Raw genomic sequence first — 25526 nt, forward strand, 5'->3', positions numbered from 1 at the left:
AATGATTAATGATGTGAAGCCTTTTTTTCCCCCCCCATATGCTTATTGCCATCCATATATTTTCTTTGGGACAGTCTTTAGATCTCTTGCCCACTTAAAAAAAAAATTTTTTTTTTTTTTAAATTTTAAGAGCTTTTAATATATTCTGGGTACATATCCTTTATCGGGTATGTGAGTTGTATTTTCTTCTAGCCTGTGGCTTGTAATTCTTTTAATGCTACCTCTTACAGAGCAAAAGTTTTTAATTTGTAGAAAACTGAATTTTTATAATCAGTGCTTTCAGTATTATATCTAAAAACTCACTGTGAAACACAAGGTTACACAAAGCTTTTCCTGTTTCTTCTCAAAAGTCTTATGGTTTTACATTTTTTGTCTACAATCTATTTGGTTAATTTTTGTACGAGGTTATATGTAGAGGTTCTTTTTCTGTATCTGGATGTCTAATTGTTCTATCACCATTTGGCGATAAGATGATCCTTTCTCCACTGAAATGCCTTTGCACTCTTCTCAAAAGCCAGATTTGTCCCACTGATCTGTCTAAACTTCCCCTAATGTCACTCAATCTTGACTACTACAGCTTGTTGGTAAGTCTTAAAATAAGTAATGTGAGTCCTCCAACTTTTCCTTTTTAAGACTTGTTTGGTCTATTCTAGTTCCTCTGCATTTCCATATATAATTTAGAATTCAGCTTGTTGCTATCTACAACAATGCTTGTGGAGATTCTGATTGCAACAAATCTTTAGATCAAAACGGGAAGAACTGACATTTTAACAATATCGAGTTTCTCAATCCATGAACACAATATATCTCTCCTTTTATTCAATTCTTTGATGTACTTCATGTAGATTTTAGAATACACGTCCCATACATATTTTATTAGATTACCTAAGTATTTTGTTTGTTGCTACTGCAAACGGTATTTAAAAAAAAAAATCAATTTCCAATGGTCCATTGTGGGTATAAAGAAATACGATGACTCTATATATATTTTGTACCCTGTGACCTTGCTAATCTCTAGCAGCTTCATAGATTTTTTTTTAGGTTTCCTCCACAGACAATCATGTTGTCTGTGACGTGAAATGAATCTAAGAAGCCGTGTTTAAAATAAGATGACAAAGTATCATTTCAAGTAATATAGTTCTAGAATTTTTTTTTTAACCAAAAGATGCTCTGTTAGTCTAGTGACCCATTTTATACTTGTCTGAAGTAAGGAACCAAACAGGAAAGGTTGAGCTGTTATAAAATACCACAAACAAGGTGACTTAAATAGACACCGATTTCTCATCATTCTGGAGGCCGGAAAGTCCAACAAGGTGACAGCTGATTTGGTTCCTGGTGAGATCCAACTTCGCAGCTTGCAGACATCCCTTCTTGTTGCTCCAAAGGCCTTTCTTTGATGTGTGTACATAGAGCGATCTCTTTCTTTTACACTTCTTCTGAGGGCACTAATTTCATGAGTGCCCCAACCTCATAATCTAACCTAAATCTAATTAGTTCCCAAAGGCCCTTTATGCAAATATCATCACACTGGAGTTTATGGTTTCAACACACAAATTTTGAAGGGACACAAATATTCAATCTGTAACAGGCAGTAAACAAGCCCCAAGACAAGAAGTAGTGAAAGTAATTAGAAATGAGGGTGTCATTATGACACTGATTTTTAGAGGCCAAGTTCTTAATTCACTTACCAGCTTTGGCATAAATGTATGAAAAGAAAAGCTGGTATTTTGGGGGGTCTTTCCAATCATGCATGAATGCAAACTATCAAATTTCTGATAAATTTGATTTTGCTAATGAGCTGATTTTAAGACTCTGCTTATAGTCTCTTATGTTCATCAATGATGAAATATTTCCCTTAAGAAACAAATCACTCACCAGCAAGCAGGCTGGGATAAAACCTTCATCTGTACAATGTTCTGCATATTCTTTTAAATGTGAACTTTCCAAAATAAAAGTCTGGCAAGTAGAAGTGAGGTTTTCCTGTTGTAAATATCCTAAATGAAAAATAAAAGTTTAGGTAATTTCAGTAAATCCTACACTTTTGATAAAACTGCTATTAGAAATGCTAGAGACCCATGTTGGGCACACACACAAGAAGTGGAGCACTTTCATATCACAAAAACAATTTCAGGTTGAACATGCTGGGTTTTTATAGCCTTGCTTAGAAACACCAGTTTGTGCTGCCACAAAGTAGAATTCATAGAATAGGTGGCTGTTTAATGGGAAAAATTCTAACCAAACTGGAAAATAAGGTGTTTGATAAAGTGCAATTACTCCACAGTAATGCTTAGAGGAGAATCAACAAAGCAACAATAAATAAATAACTGGAGACCACTAAAGAAATGATAAATATTCTTCCACTCCACAACCTCCATATTGACTAGGTCAGTAAACGATATAAATTAACTTACTGAATTAAAAAAAAAAAATCTATATTCTCCCAACGTTGCTATTTACTACTTCATTTATTTGCCTAATGGTTTAAGAAAAAGTTGAAGAAAATAACTACTTTGCATGAAACGTGAGACAGGCACTTCTTTGATGTTTTAATTTATGCTCTTTGGGAATCAAAGCATTAACTATGTCAATAAGAACACTGACACTCACAACTAACTGACATTTATGGAAAAATATTATGAACCAGCGCTCAGTACTTTTACACACATGGACACTTTATTTGTCCTGACTAGCAGCCTACCTTTGTCTCTTAGGATAACTAAGTTTTAACTAAACTAACCATGAAAAATCGTAGTATTGTACAAAAAGAACACTGGACAGAACATCAGGAAACCAGGTTCTTATTCTATTCTGTTAAAATAAACGTTGTGACTCTGGGACAAAAACAAACAAACAATCATCTAACTTCTTCAGGACTCAAGATGCTTCATCTATATAAGGCATCACACTTGTCTTGACTTGTAGATCAAATCTGGTTAAATTACTCCATTCAATCACTTCCCACAGCTCTCTTTAAACTTCTCAATTCTGAGCGGCTTCAGTAGGAATGGTGGATTGAGGACCTCCAAAAATCCTCTACTCCATAAAAGCAATGAGAATACTGACACAAGTTATTAAAGTTAATTTTTACAGACCTCTAAAAACAGTTTTGCAAAAACCTGAGAACATTTAAAGAAATGTTAGTAAGTACAGTGAACAATGTGACATTTTAACTTGCTTTATTGTCATGCTCATTTCCCCAGCTTAGTGGCATACTTGAAAGTCAAAAGCCTGCAATCATTGTGAAAACTATCAGCCTAGCAGCCTTGAAGGAATCAGATGGGGCTGGAATTTTTCCAAAGCCCAATCCCAGAAACTGTCTGTTTGATCTATGTTGACAATTCCCTTTAAAACCCCACTGGCATGGCTTGCCATTAAACTGAATCAGTGTTCATCCAGTGCGAACAAGCTTCTCCTTGCGCGTGTTTGCTTAAAACTATCAGCAGGAATTGCTTAACACCACAGCTGCCTGTGACACTGAATAACAGTTGGGGCAAAGAATAAGATAACCAAAACAACACCACCCTTAAAAAACAAACAAACAAACAAAAAAATCTGGGGAACGAGAAGCCCTTAGGGGGCTTTGAAAAGCTCTGACATATTTCTGGGGTACTAGGTCACCTCCAAGTGTAAGGCAGGGCACATAGAAAAGACCTGACAAGGCCCTAAGCCTTCACTTCTGGCTGACCATGAGGCTCTGAGTAAGCAGAGATGCGAATGAAGGTTGAGGCAGAGTTGTCAACTGCTTAGATGAATGTTGAAGCCAAAGTATACACAGCCCCCTTGCAAACAACAGGAAATTTACTGATTCCAATCATTTAAGGAAATCAATGTCCAATCATAGAATATAAACTCAAAGCATAGACTTTACTATAGAATTAGACCAGGAAAACTAAACAAACACCAACTGCTAGAACAACAACATAGAATTTTAAACACAGGGGAGGGAGGAGAATTTGATTACAAGAGTTGTTACATTATTTAAAGTGTCTGGTTTTCAACAAAAAAATTATGAGACATGCAGAGAAACAAGTGTGGCTCATACTGCGGAGGGGGGTGGAAGAGAGGGAACAGTCAATAGAAACTATCCCAAAGGAAGCCAAGACACTAGACTTAAGACTTTAAACTAGCTATTTTAAATAAGTTTGGAGAACTAGGTATCTAAAGGAAAGTATGATAACAATGTCTCATCAAAAAAGAAATAAAAGAGATAGAAATTATTTTTAAAAAACAGTAGAAATTCTAGAGGTGAAAAGTGTAACTGAAATGAAAAATTCTCTAGAAGGGGCTCAATAGCAGATGTGAGGCAGCAGATGAAAGAATCAGTGAACTTGAACATAGACAAATGAGATTAGTCAGTATGAAGAACAGAAACAAAAAATGATGAAAAGTGGTTTCAGAGATCTGTGGGACACCATCAGTTGTGCCAACATAAGCATAATGGGAGTCCCAGAAGTAGACAGAAAAGGGCAGAAAGTATTTGAAGAAACAATGTTCAAGAAAATCCAAAATTCTAAGAAACACAATCTACTTATCCAGGAAGCTCAACAAACTGCAAGCAGAATCAATTCAAAGACAGCCATACCCAGACACATCATACTCAAACTGTCAAAAGACAGAGAGAATCTTGAAAGCAGAAAGAGACAAACTGCTCTCTGGAAATATTTAAACAAAAAAGGAAGTAACAGGAATAAAACCAAGAAGATATAAGATACACAGACTATAAATAACTAAATGGCAGACAAAATCCACACCTTATCAGTAATTATATTCAATGGTAATGGAGTAAATGCTCAATCAAAAGGTAGAGACTCACAGAACAGATAAAACACATGATCCAATTATATGCTCTCTACAGTAGAAACACGTCAGATTCAAGGATACAAATAGGCTGAAAATAAAAGGATGGAAAAAAAAAAGCATCCAAACAGTAACCAAATGAGAACTGGAGAGGTTACACCAATATCAAAGTAGACAGTAAGACAAACATCGTCACTATAGACAAAGATAATAAAAGTTTCAATCAATCAAAAAGATAAGAATTACAAGCTTATATGCACCTAACAACAGAGGCCCTTAAAACATTAAGCAGAAATTAACAGAAGTCAAAGGAGAAATAAACAATTCAACAATAAAAGTTATAGACTTCAATATCCTACTTTAGAGAGATCAACAAGGAAATTGAAGATCTGAACATTATAACCTGACTAAACCTAACAGATTTCCATAGTCCACTGCTGCACCCAATAACAGAAGAATACACACTCTTTTCAAGTGCGCATAAACATTTTCCAGTATAAAGCATAATTAGGATATAAAACAAGTCTCAGAACTTTTTTTAAAAGATTGAAATCATACAGAGTATACTCTCTGACCACACTGAAGTGAAATTAGAAATCAGTAATAATGGAAAATAGGAAATTCACAAGTATATGGAATTAAACAAAATTCAAGATACCCAGGGTCAAAGAAATCACAACGAAAATAGAAAAAATTTGAGACAAATGAAAACAAAAAACGTAGCATACCAAACCAAAATTTATGGGTTGCATCTAAAGCAGTACTTAGTGATATATTTATAGCTATAAATACTTGTATTAAAAAGATGAAAACATCTCAAATCAATAACCTATCCCTCTACTTTATAAAACTAGAAAGAGTGTACCAAACCCAAAGGAAGCAGAAAAAAGAAAATAATAGCTAAGAGAAGAGACAAAAATAGAGAATTGAAAAAAAAAGACAAATCAATGAAACCAAAAGTTGGTTCTCTGAAAAGGTCAACAAAATTGACAAGCACCGTGTTTCCCCAAAAACAAGACTAGGTCTTATATTAATTTTTGCTGTAAAAGACGCATTAGGTCTTATGTTCAGGGGATGTCATGCTGAAAAACCATGCTAGGGCTTATTTTCCGGTTAGGTCTTATTTTTGGGGAAACACACTATTTAGCTGGACAGCACAAGGAAATTCAAAAAACACAGAAGACTTAATTAAAGAGAAAATAAAAAAGATAGTACTATCAACCTTACAGAAAGAACCTGGACTGTAAAGGAATACTATGAACAGTTGTATGTAAACAATTTAGTGAGCCTACGTGAAGTGGATTAATGCCTAGAAAGACAAAAACTAAACCAAGTCAAGAAGAAACAGAAAATCTAAACAGAGCTAAAACAAGTAAGGAGACTGAACTGTAATAAAGAAACTTTTCACAAAGAGAGACCTAGGATTAAATGGCCTCATTGGTGAATTTTACCACACATTGAAAGAAGAATCGGTAACCATCTTTCACAAACTCTTTAAAAACAGAAGACTTCCCTTTTCATATGAGGCCAATAATCCGATACTAAAACCAGACAAAGACATTACAAGAAAACTACACACCAACGTCCCTTACGAAAAAGATGTAATAATTCTCAACAAAATACTAGCAAACAAAATTCAGTAACATTTAGAATTGATTATATACCACGGCCAAGTGAGACTGTGCCAGAAATGCAAGGTTGGTTCAATGAAACAAAAATAAATCAATGTAATATATTATATTAATAAAGGTCAAAAACAACATTATGATGTCAATAGATGCAGAGAAGTCATTTGACAAACTCCAACACCCTTTCATGATTAAAAAACAAACAAACACTAGGAGTAGAAAAGGGTGTGGGGGAGAAGAAGAGAATTTCTTTAACCTAGTAAAGGCATCAATGAAACTCCCACAGCTAACATTGTAGTCAATGGTGAAAGGCTCAAAGCTTTCCCTTAGGATCAGGGACAAGGATGTCTGCTCTTGCCACGTCTATGCAACAGTGTACTGGAAGTTCTAGCCTGGGCAGTTAGGATAGAAACAGAAATAAAAAGCATCCAAGACTGGAAGGAAAGAGTTATATAGCTCTATCTGGAGATGACATGATGTTTTATATAAAAAATTTTAAGGAATCCATGCACACACACAAAACATATTAAAGCCAATAAAGAACATTAGCAAAGTTGAAGGATACAAGATGAATATACAAAAACCATTTACATTTCTGTACATTGGCAATGAACAATCCAAAAATGAAATTAAGAAAACAATTCCATTTACAATAGCACCAAAAAGAATAAAATACTTAAGAATAAATTTAACAAAAGATTACACTAGGGGCCGGCCCGCTGGCTCAGGCGGTTAGAGCTCCGGGCTCCTAACTCTGAAGGCTGCCGGTTCGATTCCCACATGGGCCAGTGGGCTCTCAACCACAAGGCTGCCAGTTCAATTCGAGTCCTGCAAGGGATGGTGGGCTGTGCCCCCTGCAACTAGAAAAATGGCAACTGGACCTGGAGCTGAGCTGCGCCCTCCACAACTAAGACTGAAAGGACAACAACTTGAAGCTGAACGGCACCCTCCACAACTAAGATTGAAAGGACAACAACTTGACTTGGAAAAAAAGGCCTGGAAGTACACACTGTTCCCCACTAAAGGCTTGGGGGGCGGGGGGGGGGGGGAAGAAGACTACACTAAAAACTACAAAACATCAATGAAAAATATTAAAGAAGATTAAATAAATGGAAAGATATCTTGTGTTCGTGGATTCAAAAAGTTAATACTGTTAAGATATCAAACTCCCAAAGCTGATCCACACACTCAACACAATCCCTATCGAAATCTGCCTTTTGTGCAGAAATTAACAAACCTATCCTAAAAATTACACAGAAAGACAAGGGACCCAGAGTAATCAAAAGAATCCTGACAATGAAAAAGTTGGAAGACTTACAGCCATTTCAAAACATACTACAAAGTAAATCAAGGTAATGTGCTACTGGCATAAGCACAAACATACAGATTAATGGAACAGAATTAACTGTCCAGATCCTTATGGTCAATTGATTTTCAAAGAGTGCCAAGTCAATGGGCAAAAGGATAGTCTTGTTTCAACAACTGGTGCTAGGGACAATAGGATATCCACATGCAAAAGAATGAAGTTGGACCCTTACCTCACAACAAATACAAAAAACACAAAATGAACGTAAGAGCTAAAACAATAAAACTCTTAGGAAAAAACGCAGGTGCAAATCTTTGTTTTGACCTTGGATTAGGCAATGCTTTCTGAGATATAACATGTGAAGAACAAGCAACCAAAGAAAAAATAAATTAAAAACTTTTGTGCTTCCAAGGATACTCACAAGAAAGTAAAAAAAAAAAAAAAAAAAAGAAGAAAATATTTGCAAATCATATATCAGACAAGGACTAGAATCCAGAATATATAAAGGACTTACAAGACAATGAAAAGATAACCCAATTTAAAAAATGGACCAAGATTTAAATAAACCTTTCTCCCAAGAAGATATACAAACTATTAATTAACACATGAAAAGAGGCTCAACTTCCTTAGTTATTAGGAAATGTAAAATCATAATGAGATATAACCAATTCATACCCACTAGGATAGGCAAAATTAAAAGACATACAGTAGTAAGTACGGGTGCTTCTCAACTTATGATAGGGTTATGCCCCGATAAACCCATTGTAAGTTGAAATGAATTTAATACTCCTAATGTACCAAACATCATAGCTTAGCTTAGCACTACCTTATATGTGCTCAGAACACTTACATTAGCTTACAGTTGGGCAATTATCTTGGAGTTTCATCTCAATAGTAACTGCTTTCTTTTCTCACCAGGAGCAGGAGATACAGATGGGAGTTTCATAGACATGATATGGTATGTGAGAACACAAAACACAATATCCAAAAAAAGCTAGTAACAGTGCACTGTAGACTATCAGTTATCTACCCTCGTGATCACGTTGTTGCCTGGGAGCTGAAGTTCACTGCTGCGGCTCAGCATCACGATTAATATTGTACTGCATATCACTCGCCAGGGAAAAGATCAAAATTCGAAGCAGAGTTTTCCACTGAATGTATACTGCTTTCCCACCATCATAAAGTTGAAAAATCATAAATTGAACCATCATAAGTCGAGGACTTGTTTGTGTTGCAAAAATGTGAATCTGGAAACCTCATATATTGCTGGTGGGAACACAAAAATGGTGCAACCACTTTGGAAAACCACTTGGCAAGTTCTCAAAAATACCAAAACATAGCTTTACCATATGACCAAGCAAGTCCACTCCTAGGTATATATCTAAGAGCATTAAAATCATATGTCCAAACTAAACTTGTACATGAATGTTCATAGCAGCATTTTTCGTAATAGATTAAAAGTGGCAATAATCCAAACGTCCATTAGTGAATGGAAAAACAAAATGTGATATATCCATACAATGAAATATTATTCACGCATAAAAAGGAATTAATTAAGTGTACTTGCTATAACATGGATGATTCTTGAAAACATTAAATTCAATAAGTCAAACACAAAAGGCCACATACTGTATACAGTAGTACCATGGTTTTCAACCATCTCCGTTGATGAACATTTCGGTTTACGATTTACGAATGCCATAAACCCGGAAGTAAATACTTTAGTTTTTGAACACGCCTCGAAAGTTGAACACATCAAGCGACTTCCACTGAGTGCAAGATCCTGAGGCATAGCTATCGGCTGTTTTCAAACATTTCAGAACTCGAACAGTCTTCCAGAATGGATTACGTTAGAAAACCTTCTGGAATAGATTACGTTAGAAAACCGAGGTACCACTGTAATTCCATTTACATGAAATGTCCAGAATAGGCAAATCCAGAGACAGAAAGCAGATTAGCGGTTGAGAGAAGACGTGGGAAAGGGAAAATTGGGACTTAAGAGACATGGAGTTTCTTTTTGGGGGGATGGAAATGTTATGGAATTAAGGTACTGGTGATGGCTGCACAAAATTTTGAATATACTAAAAACCACTGAATTTTACACTTTGTGGTATATGAATTGTATTTCAATGAAAAAATATAATCCTAAATTCTTAACATGTTATATGAAGTTCTACTTGTTTTGCATCCAAATTTCCTCTTTAACCTTTTATCTTGTTATTTCATCTCTCCAAGTCAAATTAGTCTTTCAATTCCACAAGTAAACAAATGGTCTTATGTCAAGGCCACTGTACACCCTATACCCTTTCGTTGGGCAGTTTTGTTTTTTCCTAGCCTAGCTAATTTTAACTCATTCTTCAGGTCTAGTATAACTATCACTTCCTCAGAGAACTTTTTTTAATCCTCTCACTGTACCACACTCCTATTACCAGATAATAGATTTCCTTATACTTGCCTTTGTTAGTATATTTATTTCAGTACTGGTATAAGTCAATAAGTACTTACCTATAGTAAGTCCTCACTTAATGTCATTGATAGGTTCTGTGACTTTAAGCAAAATGACGTACAATGAGACCAATTTTACCAGAGGTTAAATTATATAAGCTAGAGTTAAACCGGTGAGTTACCATCAACGTTATAACGAAACAAAGTTGAATGAAACATTATTCGAGGACCTGCTATATTAAAGCAATTATTTGTAAGGTGTCTTCCAATTTTAAAATTACAAGGTTGTACTCTTTTCAACTGAAACTGTATCTTTAGCTAACCAAGCCCTACAAGTCAAAAACTAACGAGTGGACCCACAAAGTCATTATACATGAAGATTATAAAAAGGAAAGGTCAAGGAAATTGTCACCCCATTAAAGGGAATGCCCTAGCTGGGATTTGGGAACCAACTCACAACTTTCTAGTTATAGTTGATGAATCAGTGTTCCAACCTCTTGCTAACTAATGCTAAACGGAGAAATAAACAAGCATACAAAGACACTGTCCTTTGGAGTATGGGAAAACGTTTAGAAACTACTAGGAGAAACCTTTTTTAAAAATATACTACTACTTCAATATCCCCTAACTAAAGATGTGAAATCACCTCAAAGGTGAAATTACATGGATCAAACAGAGATTGCTATTTTCCTTTTATTTTTCACAAATAAACAACTCAATATAAAACCCTATAAAACTATAGCCAGCTGAAAAGAAATCATTTTTAAGATGACTGGCTTTCTGACAATTACGTTATTTGGAATAAGTCAGCTGCTACTAGGATTTCACGAATATAGAAATTTAAAATGTGTATGAACAGTCATCCTGGACTCTGGATAGTTGGAACTTTTTATGTGCTTTACAATTTACATTGAAGACCCCAAATAAACAGTTTCTTTTCATGGTGGAGCGTTTTCTAAGCACTAATGATCCCAGATGTTTTCATAACCACTTGGGAGTTCTAACAGGTGGTGGTATGAAATCCAATTCCTTAAATAGCTTTGATTTTCTCTGGACCAAGAATTCTCAAAAAGAATGACATAGCTCCAATGGCTTGAAAACTGGTACTGGGAAGAGAGTAGAACAAAGACATTACTCTTTTTATGCATAAATTACAGATATACATACAAAATATAAACAGGGTATTTCCCTAGGGAAGGGCAATTAGGAAAAAAAAGTCTAAAAATATTTGTTAAAGGTGTGATAATGAAATAAAGGTTGATAACACTGCCCTAGGCAGAATGTAGTTATAATTAACCTTTCTCAGAAAATATGGTCATTTGTGTTAGCATACCGTGGGAAAGGAATCATCACAGATCATATAGTTTATGGCTTATCATAAGACATTATACTTTTGTGTAGTATACACTTTAAAAACGCTCTATTAGAAGGTATATTACTTCTATAACAAGTGTTTAAAGTTATACTGCATCTTAAAATAGCAAAATATGAGATATATATCTTCTGCTCTTAAAAACATGTCCTACTTTGGGCAATCTAGACTTCCCATTTTAGACTTGATATAATTTGCTTTACTTTTGTCCCAGAAGTTCCAATATAACGTGGTAAAGTAATAGTTGACTACATTCATGTTCATTTATCATTTTATATATAGTTAACCAGTTACTTGCCTACAAAAAGCTTGTTTATTAAGTACCTGACTGTAACCAATTTTCAATCATAATAGGGGAAATTTCACGTACAAATTTTTCTAAATCACAAATGTTACAATGAAAATACAAACTAGGGGCAATCATCTTATTCCAATAATACAAATAATAGTTCTTCAATTAACATTAATTATTAATTATGGTTTGTTTTATTTCTAAAAGTTACTTTAGAATAACTACATCTTTTGTGTAAACTTACTCAAAAAGATGTTCAAATAAGTAAGAAAGTATACCTGGGTTTCCTTTTTTCTTAACACAATTCTGTCTTCTACCTGCTTTTCAGTGGAGGTAGTAATGAGAAACAAAACAGACTGAAGGAGAGATGTAACTTAAAAACAGAAAGATAAAATCCTAACTGTATCAAGGGTAATTAAATTTTAGGAATTGGGGGTACCAAGAGTCTGACCTCTCTTCTTCCTATTTATAGAGAGGAAAAGATAAAAAGAGAGGTGCCTGATGAAGAAAGAGATAGCAAATCCCCCTAAGCCGAAAATATCTCCTTCATGTATTCTAATAACTCCCCATAAACATCAGTGATTTAATGAGCTTACAAATACATTCTCAGAAAATAATTCTCAGAAAGACTTAACTTACAGTGCCTTATATTACTAGATCCACAAATACTAAACTCCGTCAATGAAGAAGTTATGATGTGCTAGGGCCCACAAGATACACTTCACACAAATAGACAAAAGCAAAGGTGGTTAAAGACGTGAGGACTTACTTCATGGGAGGATAGGGGCTAGATAAAGTATTACCAGACTTGGGGAAAATTATGCTACATTTCAAGGAGTCCTCTTGAAGGATGGTTGGGGAATCCCAAAGAAGCTGATAGAAAGCATATATAAAAGAGCGTGTTTGGGGAACATGCCCAGTTTTGATGAAGCAGAACGTATATGACAGAGAACAGGTGAAAATACAACTGAAAAGCTGAATGGGTAAGGATCATCAAAAGCTTTAAATGTCAGCAATGACTTATTATTATGAGTAAATAACATGAATAAACAGAATCTGAATAAATGAGCAACAGAAAAATAACAGAATCTGAATGACAGGTATTATTCAGTAGACCAAGGAAAATGTCATGATCACAGTTGCACTTTTGTAAATATCTGTTAAATATTAAGTATCTATAGCGTCTTGGTGATATAAAGGAGAACAAGAATGGCTCTTGACCTTTTGGGGTGGGGGTGGGAGGAAGGTGTGCCAGTCCCGCTTCTGTTTGCCTTGGAATCTATTCTTTCCCCTTTTCCTGCTCTGCACTATGACAGGAAACCTGAGCCCACGCAGGCAATGTTTCCTAGGCTCTAGGTCAGCTGGCTTCTGGCTGGGTTCAATAAATGGGAAGCTCCGGTGTGAGATTGGAAGAAGCCACACTATTTTTCTCCCATTCTCTCTCTGCCTTATTCTCCTCTAAGACTACTGCTCCCTCAGCAGACATACCAACCTTCCATCTTCCACACAGTGAACCCAGCCTCTGGGTTGCCTCGTTTCTCCTCTCCTCCTGTTTTAGTGGCTTCCAGCTGTTGCTACCCTCCGAGTTGGCTCACTTAAGCTGCTGGTCTTCTTACCTTCTATACTGGCAGTGTAACCAACTCCTTCATTAAATCCCTCCATGTTAAATACTCAGATTGACTTGTTTTCCTGAATGGATGCTGACTCATGCAGAAAGGAACAAACCTATTTAGGAATCTAAAGAAAGTTCTGGATGCTTCACCCATAAAAATGCCCCACCTGCACATAAACCTTTAGAGTTTTGGGGGAATCCTAAAACTATCGAAGCCTGTCCATTAATCCCAGATTAAGAATACTGAATAGGACAAAAAGTTGCCTAAGTTTCAGTGAGGTAAGATAAAAAAGTTCTAGAGGGAAATGATGGTGATAGTTACAGAACAATGTGAATGTAAGTAAATGCAAATAAACTTAATTCCACAGAACTGTACACTTAAAAATCACTAAAATGGTTTGATTTTGTGTATATTTTCCAAAGAAAGGTAAGTAAACACACAGCTACAATAGAACATGCTAAGGGAATAACAGAAGTAATGTGCAATGCTGTGGGAACTTTTAAGGAGAAAGTACTAATTATAATACCTGCTGGAAGAGGTTTCAGCGATTACGTTTCATCTGAACCTTAAATATCAGTGTACTAGGAAGACAGGGAGTAAAACACTGCAGGCAGAGGAAACAGAATATATAGGAATATTTGGAGAAACTGTAAGTAGTTTGGTATGCCTGGAGCATGGGGCAGATGCTCAGAAGTTGAGATCAAGCAGGAGAGGCAAGAAGGATCACTCCACACGACACTTTGGTTTTTATCAGTATGCCACACAAACTGATGGCCCCGAGGCAGTAAACAACACTTGGATGTTTTTCGGCCTGTGCAATATTTAAAGACATTCCAGCAAGACTAAAGAGCTGGCTGTAGCTGAGTAGCAAGGGCTATTTAAGTGGAGCAGTGAGGTACAAAAATCAGTGCAGTGCGCTGAAGAAGGAAAGGTAGGTGAGGAAGCAGAGCAACTGCATAGTTTTCATTTTTCTTTGAATAAATTTAACTTGTGAAAGGGTGACAGAGCATTAGATAGAATGTGAGGTGGGGTGCAGAAAATGGTGTGTGTGTAACAGTAAAAAAAACCTAATTATGTGAACTCTGAAGGGAGAACTTACTTCTCTCTATTCTCAGCATTTGGCAATGTCTGGAACATACCAGCACCCAAAGATTTGCTGAAAGAACCTTATGAAGAACAGGGGCCAATGACAGAGAAGGGCTGAAGATGCGGCAGGAGAAGAATCGTGAGCGAATAATAAAATGAATATTTTAAGCCATTAAGTTTTGGAATTGCAAATCTTTACCTGAATTTCAAGATAAATAATGCTAAATGAAAAAAAGTAAGAGCAATGAGTGCAGACACTTCTTTATTATTCTCTTGCACAGTGTTGAATTTTTGGTAAGCACAACTGTTTCAATTTTAAGAATAGGAGGTGTAGTGTAAATGCTTTAGGCAGATTTTGTAACAATAAATAAGATGAATTGCAAAACTATTGAAAAGCCAAGACAAAAGTCCAAAAGAGAAGTAGGATAGGTGGCAGTCAAAATGGAATCTGAATGACAAAGAACTAGTTTAGGATAAGAACAATGACTCTGGAGTTTTTACCCACTGAAAAAAAGAAGAGCAGCTGTTTGTGGAGAATAAAGACTCACAAGTTGGTGTGAATTATTCCAGTTAGAAAATCATATTGCTTTTTTAAGACTAGCGGTTCTTTAACTGGGGGCGATTTTGCCCTCCTTGGTACATACTGGCAATATCTGGAGACATTTTTCTTTGTCAAAACTGGGTGGTGGTGGGGAGTGGGGTCCTACTGGCATCTAAAGCATAGAGGCCAAGGATGTGCTGCTACACATCCCACAATGCACAGGACAGTTCCCAATAAATAATTATCTGGCCCCAATTGTCAATAGTGCCCAGGTTGACAAACCCTGTTGAAGACTGTGGTTACTGAAGCCCATCTGGATCACCAAACTGCCAAAACTCAAAAAATCTTAAGCAAACACTGCATGAATGAAAAAAAGTATGTCAATGTTATCACGAACTTTATCAAAGTCTACTTTGGATTGGTTTCCATGTAAGCCTAATAAACGTAACAATTACAAGACAGCTTTTTCTCACAGATATAGATGTAGGTTAACTGTTGATACTCAACTCTGATAAAGTGGGCAAAAAGATTAGGCAAACATTACCAAAATATTAGTTTGAACTGAAGCCATTAAATTAGCTTTTCCAAAAATGGATGGTGGACCCACTACCCTCTAATATTTCCTGCAAAATGTATCTATTAAGAGCCCATGCACAAATACCACTTCTTTGAACAGGTCTGAGTATTTAAGAAAGAAACAAGACATGGTTTTTCTAACAATAAAACAATGGTAGTAATGGCTGTGGATACTACAGGAAGTTTCATCACAGATGTTTACCATTTACTTTCAGGGATATTGCATATGATGTCTGTAAATCATTGGCTCAAGTTTTGAGCTTTATGTGGCACTCGTTCCCAGCAGTACAATTCTCTTTATTCTTTGAGGGGACAAACAACAAAACCTGTTTCTCACACAGACAATCAATACACCCTGACAACTGGTCCAAGGAATTAACCCTCCTTAAATGGAGGAAAAACTAACCGGGACTAGAAATTTTAACTGGAAGGAATTTCCCGTGTAATTTCTTGCTAATCAAAATAGGAACTGCTACTGTTTTAATATGCAACCAGCATTTAAAACCTCTACACTGAACGACTTATTGCGGGGTAGAATGGAGAGGGAAGAACACCCTATTTGCCCCAAATTCGTAGTTCTAAGGGCGAATTATGAGAAGGGCGTCAGGAAGGTCTTCCTACAAAGCTGGGTGAATGAGGAAGTCCTTGTATTTTTCCTATTTTGGTCCCAGCCCTGACAAGGGAAAGTGCGCCCAAGATTGTAAAACACACAGCCCGTCCGTCACGTAGACACCTCTCCTTCAAGGGTCCCAATTAAGTGTGGAGGCCCGACTGGCCCTCCGAATCCGGGCCTCAGGTGTTCCATGCCGAGCTTCTCTTCAGTCTTCTCCTTACCACGCAGCCTCTGAAGAGAGGAGCATCCACACACAAAGAGGCTTACACTGCCCGAGCCTCCGGCTGAAGAAGAGTCACCGCCAGGCTGAAGTTGTAGGCGGGGAGGCAAAAGCCCAAAGCTTCCCCACCCTGGGAAAACCTTTGGCCCCAAAGGTCCTTCCGTCCCGCTTAGCTGGTTCAATATCCCTCTCTCCCGCGTCCGAACTTACCCAATACCAGCCGGGCTACGTCCGAAGGTAACAACATGATCCAAACCGCAGAAGGAACCGCAATAGGAGACAAGACTCAGGTAAAAGCCAACACAGCGACAGCTCCTGCGCCGCATCTCCCGGTTCCAGTGGCGGCACTGAACCCGCGGCAATTTGTCCCGCCTCTTTCACTTCTCGCCAGCCAATCGCTTCCGCGGGAGAAAGAAAGGCGCCGAAATGAAACCCGCCTCCCTGCTCGATGGAACTGTCGTCATTTCCGCCCTCATATTTGGAGGGGTGGGGCTGAAAGGGGCAAGGAGGTGGGGTGCTTGCCCAGGAACTCGAGCCAGAGGACGAGCTGCAAATGCAAGGCCGCAAGCCATTGGTGGGCGAGGCGCAGGCGTGTTTCCTCAGCCGAGTCCAATGTTTTGAGGAAGCGAGTGCTTGGAACCGAGAGCAAGTGATGCTGGCGCGCATGGGCAGACGGTGTGCCGGCGCTGGGTCAGCCTTCTTTTTCCTCCCGAGGAGGGTGCTGCGCGGTCACGCCAAGTTTGAACCGGAAGCGAGAATTGTGCGTGGATAGCGGGCTGGAGCAGTTGTGGCCGCGGGCAGAGGCGAGGAGAGCAGCGATTTGGACTGCAACCACCGCCGCTTCAAGAGATTGCACTTGGGCTGTCGTGGAGTCCAGCGGTAGGCGCACAGAAGCAATGCTTTTGGGGTATTCAGTCCTATCCCAGCCATTCTAGCCCCTAGACACCCAATCTTACGCACTCCTCTAGAGCGACCTTACTCCTCTCGTACACCTGATCTTTCCCGGTCCTTATGCTCATCGCTGTCTCCTGCCCTCTCTCCGAGCCCCTAGAGGATTTAGCCTTGAACCTTTTCCTAAATGCCCTGAATTGAACCCTCCTACGAGTCCAGGTTTAACTAGATGACTAATCTTTTTTCCCCCCCTCTCATTGTTAGTAGTTTTAATCAACGACCATCTGTTGAGGCTTAAACTACTGTCGCGTGGTGTAAGAACATGGGCTCTGCAATCACACTGCCAGAGTTCGAATTCTGACTGTCTGCTGTGACTTCGCTGTACTATCTTCCTTGTGACAATTCTTGCCTGTGGTGAGCATTGTAGAACACTCGCTGCTGTTTTTACCAGGTATAAATCAGTAAAAAGACTAACAATTCAGGATGATAACGTGATAGAAGAGAACTGTGATAGTACAGGGGTGAATGAGGTTCTGTGGAAACTCAGCCTGGGAGAATCAATTCTTTAGTATATTCAGGAATGAAGGTGCCTACGTTTATGGTTCTTTGGCTGTTGCTAAGGTGTTTTCATTGGTTAGAATCCCAATTTTATTTTCCTTATTGATTCAATCAAGGAGACTGTAGATTGAACAAAAAGGGGGAAGAATCATGTATAAAACCATAAGGAATGGAAAAATAAAAATAACCTGTCCTCAAGAAGTATACAATCAAATGAAAAAGACTCAAATAACATCCTGTAACCTACCGCAAAGTAAAGGAGGGTGTCATAGGGATGAGCAGGGGTCAGAAGGACCAATGAATACAAATGGAGCAAAGAATTAGAGCTATCTGTCAATGAAATTGGTAGTCTTACTCTAGTTTGCTTCAATTTAAATGTCATGTTTCTTAGAAAAGGTCCCAGAACAATAACATAAATTGTACGTTTTATGTTTTATCCTGCCAATTCACACAAAGCACATATTTGCATGTTGAAGCTTTGTTTTGATATATTTTGAGAAAATCTCATTTAAATATGGAAATGTCAAGAAAAATCATTGTGCTTTTGATCACGATATGCCTCTAGTTGTACATTTAGATCTAATTATATATTAATAGCATAGTCTGAAATAATTTTATGTATGTATTTTTTTACAGACCATGAGCTGTTTTCTGAAATTCTGAACCATGAGTCTAGCACTTAATGATCTGCTTATTTGCTGTCGGCAACTAGAACATGATAGAGCTACAGAACGAAGGGTAGTGAATTACTTAAATTCAATCTTGCCTTGAAGCAAGCGTGTGGTTGCTAACCGTTATTATCTTTTCATTTTCAGAAAGAAGTTGAGAAATTTAAGCGCCTTATTCGGGATCCTGAAACGGTTCAACATTTAGATAGGCATTCAGATTCCAAACAAGGGAAATACTTAAATTGGGATGCTGTTTTTAGGTATTCCATTCTATTTTTTTACTGTATTTTTTTCATTTTTTATTTGTTGTGATTTTTTCTGTGTGTGTGTGTGTGTGTGTGTGTGTGTGTTTAGGTTCTTATTTGTCTTTGCTCCCTATATAATATTGTGCTTTACATATGAAGTTAGTGCTTAATATTTATCTGAAACAATTTTTAAAAGGTGTTTATATAGACAGTAATTTTAAATCATTTGTTCAACAAAATGTCTTAGACATGTCTCACTCAAGATTAGAGAATTCCTTTCATATCAGTTAGTTCATAAGACTTTATTTTAAATTAGAGAATAAAGTTGTAAGTTGCTTTATTATTACTTTGACATCTTTAAATATTGCTCTAAATAATTGCCAGATGTTAAATTATAATAAAACATTAAAAGGAATTTTAGAATAATTTCATATGAATGCAATTTAAAAAACAAACAGAGCTCAGGCATTGGACTGTACTGTCAAATAGAATTGATACATTTTTACATTAAGCCAGTTTTTAACTATGAAGTCCATTTATAACTAGAAATAGATTGGAAGACTTAGGAAAGATGAATAAAATATTTTAAATTAGTGTAGAATACTTAGTAACTTGAAATAGCATATGCAGTCAAAAGGAAGTATGAGTATTGTTCCTGAGAATTTAGGACAGATAATCTATTTTATTTTTTTACATCTTATTTGGTACTAGATTGTTACAGATTTCAGGGCTGAAAACATGATAAATTCATGCTTCTTTTCCACTGGTTCCTTAGTTTATTTCAGATACCACAAATATAGATATTATTTAAAGATGAATACTCTTTTGAATAGGCTGATCAGGTAGGCCAAATATACACCTGGAACTCCCAATTAATCATGAATATCTTCTAGGCAGGCTTCATTTAAATGCTAGAAATGTTACCCGCTGCCTAGGGAAGAGTTGGGTCATGTACAGAATAACAGCAAGAGGTGAGAGAATTAAGAGCCGTTAATTGTACTGCAAGCTTTTAATGATAAAAGAGAAAGCAGGCAGTAAAGCAATAGAAAATCATGGAGGTCACAGATTAAGAGCTCTGCAGACCAGACTTTAACTTGATACTCGGGGCTTAAGCCTTGAAAAAGAAATTTGATTATTTCATTTAGCTGATACATTGATTAAAGCAACATGGTTTAAAAGATGCTCTTTATGATGGCATGAAGGATTTTTTGAAACTGTTATAATTATTTAAGCATTTAATGAGTTTCTGAAATTCTATTTTGTTTTCTTGAAGATTCTTACAAAGATATATTCAGAAAGAAACAGAAAGTCTGAAAACAGCAAAACCAAATGTATCAGCCTCAACACAAGCCACCAGGCAGAAAAGGATGCAAGAAATCAGTAGCTTGGTCAAATACTTCATCAAATGTGCAAATAAAAGTAGGTGCTGTATTATTATAATTGGCTTAAAAGGTTATTGTTGTATAAGTTTGGTCTGAATATGGTGAGGTAAAAGTTGAGGGCTAACTCTAATTTCTAGTACACAGAACGGTTTTTAAATAACGGTTTTTTAAAAACCCTATTTTTAATATAGGTTCAAATATTTGGAGGAATTTATGTAAACATGGAATCTTAAGGTTGAAAGGATTAAAAATTATTTCAACTACCTATTCTTCTTGGATCCCCTCTTCATGACCTTAGCACTTAGGTAGCCATAATGGTTAAATATACCTTTTGAGGTTTTTCTGTTCTGTCTTTGAATACCTTTAATAATAACAAAACCTGCCTCCTTTTGTTACTTCCTCTACCTTCTGAGATAATACAGAAAAATTCTAATCAATTTCTTCAGTATGACATTTTTTAAGATATTTGGAGTTAGCTATATTTCCCCTAAGTCCTCTTCTCTATGCTAAACAGATCTACTTGCTTTAGTGCATATGACCTAGTTTTTGTGTCACTTTCTTCTGAATATTCTTCAAATTAGTTATATCTCCTAAAGTATGGGACTCCATCTTGTAGGTATATTCTGAGTGGTACAGGGTGGAGCAGGACTTCATATCTTTTATTCTATACTTTTACTAATTCATTCTAACATTACATTCGCTTTCTTGGCAATCAAAACCCACACATTTAACACTGTGCTTGTCAAGAGCAAAAAAAAAGAACTTGGTATTTTTTTACTGATTTAAAAAAAAAATATGAAGTTCTTTGTTGTTCGTGATAAGCCATAGCTCCCGTTGAATTTCTATAGTTGATATTATGATATATTTGGAACCAAAATGCAGGATCTAGTAGGCTTATGTAATGAAGTCGGCTTCATGTAATGCTGAAAAACTGAAGTAGAAATGTTTGTATTGGGACTCTTGGGCTTAGACTTTGTTTACTCTTCAGAGATAAGCCTATGGCTTTGTAATACCAAGTTTAGTTTTAGAATCAGAAAAGCCGAATATTTGTAAACATTAAGTAGCAGGACATAGATTCTTAGTGAGTGATATTTCAAAATAGAGGTGTAAACTTGAGTTTAATCCATGGTTCAGCAAAAATTTAGTTTTCCAGATCCCCTGCGATGCCAGTTTGTGTGGATGGCTGTAAGCCCTCATCAGAGACTCCAGCAGACACAAGGGAAAGCTACACTGAAATATTCTGCACCTGCTTTTGCCCTGTATGATAGCCCTGCATCCATTAAAATTTGTATTCCTAGCCACTAACACTGGATTCTTTGTAGATCTTTATATGTTTTTATAAAGTTTGTGAGTGATTGAGAGAGATACCAAGCCCATTTGTAGTCCACCAGAGAAGTTTGCCACTTATCGTTTGACTTTACAGTGAATAAAACCTTCAATTGCAAAATTAGCAGTGGAGGTCACTTTTGAAAATGTATGAAGGTATCAATATGTTGGTTTACAAGCATGACTGGATGAAATTATCAATGTAAGATTATTTAATGGTTGAAAAGTGGTGTTTTTATTTAAGGCTTCCATTTAAATTTGACTTTGTAATTTAAACATCTTTAATCTTAGACCAAAACTGGGGCACTACTATCATGTCATCTCACTGCTTCAATTGGTGTTTTCCAAGGATTGGAGGGTTGATGGGAATTTAAACACACACAGGTCCAGACTTTGCCAAACTTACTTGACATCAAAAATACGATGAAAAAAAGAAACAAATATTAGGAAAAAAGAGGCAGCTGGGAAGGAACCAGTAAGCAAATATTGTTCATTCCTTTATGTAGGGATTTGTCTGCTGCTACGCAGACAGAGCCCAGACATTCTAGAGAATACAAAATCCAGCTGTTAAGTTTCATGATGTTCCATAAAGTCTCTGCAGCCAATTTAGTTGCCCTTTTGAGTCAGATTCTTTAGAAAAGAATGTCAGCATAATTTTTGAAGCATTTCTCAAATTTGGCAGAGGAAGGAAATATATTGAGATTAAAGTCATAGGGAAATATGATTTCATCCTGATATTAACCATGTTTCCCCGAAAATAAGATTTATCCGGACAATTGGCTCTAATGTGTCTTTTGGAGCAAAAATTAATATAAGACCATGCATTAGAGCTTAATGTCCGGCTAGTCTTATTTTCGGGGAAACGGAATTTATGTGGTTTTCACCAGATGTTTATTAACCATCTACTATAGAGCAGTCACTGGGCTAGATGTTGGGATATAGAGATTAATTCCTTTCCTAAGGATGTGATAATATAACATGTTATAGATAAGAAAATGTTATAAGGACTGGAAGAGAGACATGCATAAGTGTTGCGGCGAAGGATCATATGATTGTGCATTTCATCGTTGTCCAGAAGCCGAAAATTATGATATAAGCCTTAAGTAAAAATGATTTTCCAGTTCTATTCATGTATACTAATTTAGCATTTCGTTATATTGAGAACTAGTTATATTGAGAAGCCTCAATATAACTAGTCTCATCATAAGAAAATTCTAAACTGGAATATATTCAAATATATGTAAAGACTTGCAGCGCCCTGCTCATTGCTTATAACAAAAATGTTCTGTATGATTTTAAGATTGTTAACGTTGAAATACAAAATTTTGGCTGAGACATCAATATGGTTTGCTCAAAATAAGAATTTTTAAATATGCTTTTGTTGCCTTCAAGGATATATCCATTAATGCTGAATTTTCAGAACCTCTAGTAAATAAAACTAAAAATTACAACTTTAAATACATGTGTACTCTAAATTCTGTTATAGGACTTGGAAGTAATTTTTCTTTTCATAGTAAATATCCTTATAATCTTTTTTTCAATCCTCGGTATAATCTTTTGTTATTTAATTCTTTATAAAAATTACCAAGTAACTTTGATTCATTTTAGATCTAATGCCAGAAATTGTGAATTATTAAGGATAGAATGAATGATTGTTTTGCTATATATTCGTACAGATGTTGGTAAACTTTTTTGTAAAGGGACCAGATAGTAAATGTTTTTGACTTTGTAGGCTACGTAAGTTTCTATCTCAACCACTCAACACTGCTTTTTTAGTCTGAGAGTAGACATAGACAATACATAAATGAATGGACATGGCTGTGGTCTAGTTAAGCTTTATTTCCAAACACATGTGGCTTGCAGAATTTTGCCCATGGGTATAGTTTGCTAATCCGTGCTATATGAGAAGGAGGTCAGTTAATAGTAATTTACCAAAAGGCATTATTTGTATAGTTGCCATTTCTTAAATAATTTTCCAAGGATTTACATATTTTTATTTATTTGTTTATGTTTAAATAGGAGCACCCAGGCTAAAATGTCAAGAACTCTTGAATTATGTCATGGACACAGTGAAAGATTCATCTAATGGCGCTGTTTATGGAGCTGATTGTAGCAACATATTGCTCAAGGACATTCTTTCAGTGAGAAAATACTGGTGTGAAATATCTCAGCAACAGTGGCTAGGTATGTTTTAAAGTTTGTTCTTAGTGAATTTTTCCCTGTGAAATGGTATTTTACCAAAAGAGCAGTTGGAGTCTATTTGTATCCCTAAACTGTATCACAGTTTAACAGTACTTTAGTAAAATTAAATGGTTACAGAATCTGACTCTAAATTTACATTTATTATATATTTCCTAAATTATTGTCACCGATAATTTATATTAGGTGCTTACTATCTGGAATTACAGAATTGAAAGATGCCATCCACTATCCTCAAGGACTTGACAGTCTAGGGGCAGAAAAAAACCATGCATTATGATGCATTATGATATAGACATGCTTGGGGGCAGCGACTTCACAGATCAGTGACACATAAAATCAACCATGATTAAAGTAGAGAGAAGAAAACCAAGCGAGAGTTGTATCATAAAAGTGAAAGCAAGAGAATTTCAAGTTGGAAGGGGTGTGACATTTTAAGTGTTGTACAAATGATAAGACACAAAAGTTTCCATTGGATTAGTCAGTGAGCAGGTCACTGGTAAGGTAATGGAAACCAAAAGTGTTAGACTAGGATATTTAGGACACAGTGGGTCCTGTATAGGACCTATAGGATATAGGATCCAGTGACTTACAAGATAAGTAGAATTGGGTGCCAGGGAGGACTCTAGTGTTGTTGACAATTTGCATGTGAGAGGTACTGAGAGACCACAAAGGAAGTTACGGTCAGAGACTGAAATATTTGAGTTTATTAATTTTGAAGGTAGAACATTTCTGGGTCTGAATGGGTTTGATGGGTGCCAGGAAGGATTCTAGTGTTGTTGACAGTTTTTAGGTGAGAGTTACTGAAAGACCACAAAGGAAGGAAGTTAATAGTCAGAGAGTGAAACATTTGAGTTTATTGATTTCAAAGGTGGAGCATTTCTGGGTCTAAATGGGTTTAATGGGTGAAAATGGGATTTCGCTGTAACAAGGTGATTTTAAGCCAGATGTCCAAGTCTTCTAATAAAACCACCTCCGACAATTTAGAAACTCAGTATTCTCTTTGAAAAATATTCAAGGTAAATTGTGGTAATTAAAAGACATTCTGTTCTTTACTGTGAGTTTATCATTTCAAAATGAGATGTATAAGAACCATAAAACCATGACCTAATCAGTGCCCTGCATTACATTCTACTCTTCCCACATGAATAAAGGCCTTCTCAACTGTTGCATCAATTTCTAAGGCATTGCCTGGGGTCTTTGATGTTGCTCTGACCATAAGGGAGACTGTATCCCAAACATAGGCCAGTGATACCTGGAGTACTCAGAGAAGTCTCTCACCAAAGTGGTCCATCCTAAATATTTAGGATATTTGCAGATTTTAATAATGGCTCTCACTGAAACAATGGCAGTCCTTCCTTTGGTCTCCTTACTATGATTCCATCATCTGGCATGTTTTCTGAAATCCTCTTTTCATTTTTAAGCAAACTGCTATTCTAATAATCAACTTTTTTGTTAAATTTATTTTTCAGTTAGCTCCCTTCTCTGTAACTCCTTCTCTAATGAGGACTCTGCTCCAGAAGTAAAGCTTACATTCAAAATATATATTTGGTAGTGGTATTGATTGAAGCTATGGCTATTAATGAGATTGTTTAGGGAAAGAGTTCAGAGTGAAAGAAGATGGCCTAAGACTGAACTAACATTTCCATATAAATTTTGGAATCAGCTTGTTGATTTCTACAAAAAAACCGTGCTGGGATTTTGATAGGGATTACACTGAATCTGTTGAACAATTTGGGAAGAATAGATATATTAACAGAATCGTACA

The 25526-nt window shown here is 36.3% G+C and overlaps 2 protein-coding genes across 8 annotated transcripts in view; one reads left to right on the top strand and one right to left on the bottom strand.

Annotated features, from left to right (window-relative positions):
* NPAT (nuclear protein, coactivator of histone transcription) overlaps positions 1-16859 on the bottom strand; it is a 44777-nt gene extending 27918 nt beyond the window's left edge. The window contains exons 1-2 of one of the 4 annotated variants that reach the window (XM_019714895.3): positions 16700-16859; positions 1876-1994 (exon numbers count right to left, since the gene is read on the bottom strand). In XM_019714895.3, the coding sequence (XP_019570454.3) occupies positions 1876-1994; positions 16700-16736 (156 nt within the window). In that variant the 5' untranslated portion in view covers positions 16737-16859. The remainder of the gene's footprint in view (positions 1-1875; positions 1995-16699) is intronic. The other 3 variants (XM_019714894.3, XM_019714896.3, XM_074335522.2) reach the window with 3 other exon arrangements.
* A 250-nt stretch (positions 16860-17109) lies between these two features.
* ATM (ATM serine/threonine kinase) overlaps positions 17110-25526 on the top strand; it is a 119208-nt gene continuing 110791 nt past the window's right edge. The window contains exons 1-6 of one of the 4 annotated variants that reach the window (XM_074335523.2): positions 17110-17368; positions 17645-17831; positions 18575-18676; positions 18754-18866; positions 20125-20270; positions 23579-23743. In XM_074335523.2, coding sequence (XP_074191624.2) covers positions 18605-18676; positions 18754-18866; positions 20125-20270; positions 23579-23743 — 496 coding nt within the window. In that variant the 5' untranslated portion in view covers positions 17110-17368; positions 17645-17831; positions 18575-18604. The remainder of the gene's footprint in view (positions 17369-17644; positions 17832-18574; positions 18677-18753; positions 18867-20124; positions 20271-23578; positions 23744-25526) is intronic. The other 3 variants (XM_074335525.2, XM_074335524.2, XM_074335526.2) reach the window with 3 other exon arrangements.

This window comes from Rhinolophus sinicus, chromosome 14 (genome assembly GCF_057876585.1).
Source record: "Rhinolophus sinicus isolate RSI-liver-muscle chromosome 14, RSI-T2T, whole genome shotgun sequence".
NCBI lineage: Eukaryota > Metazoa > Chordata > Mammalia > Chiroptera > Rhinolophidae > Rhinolophus > Rhinolophus sinicus.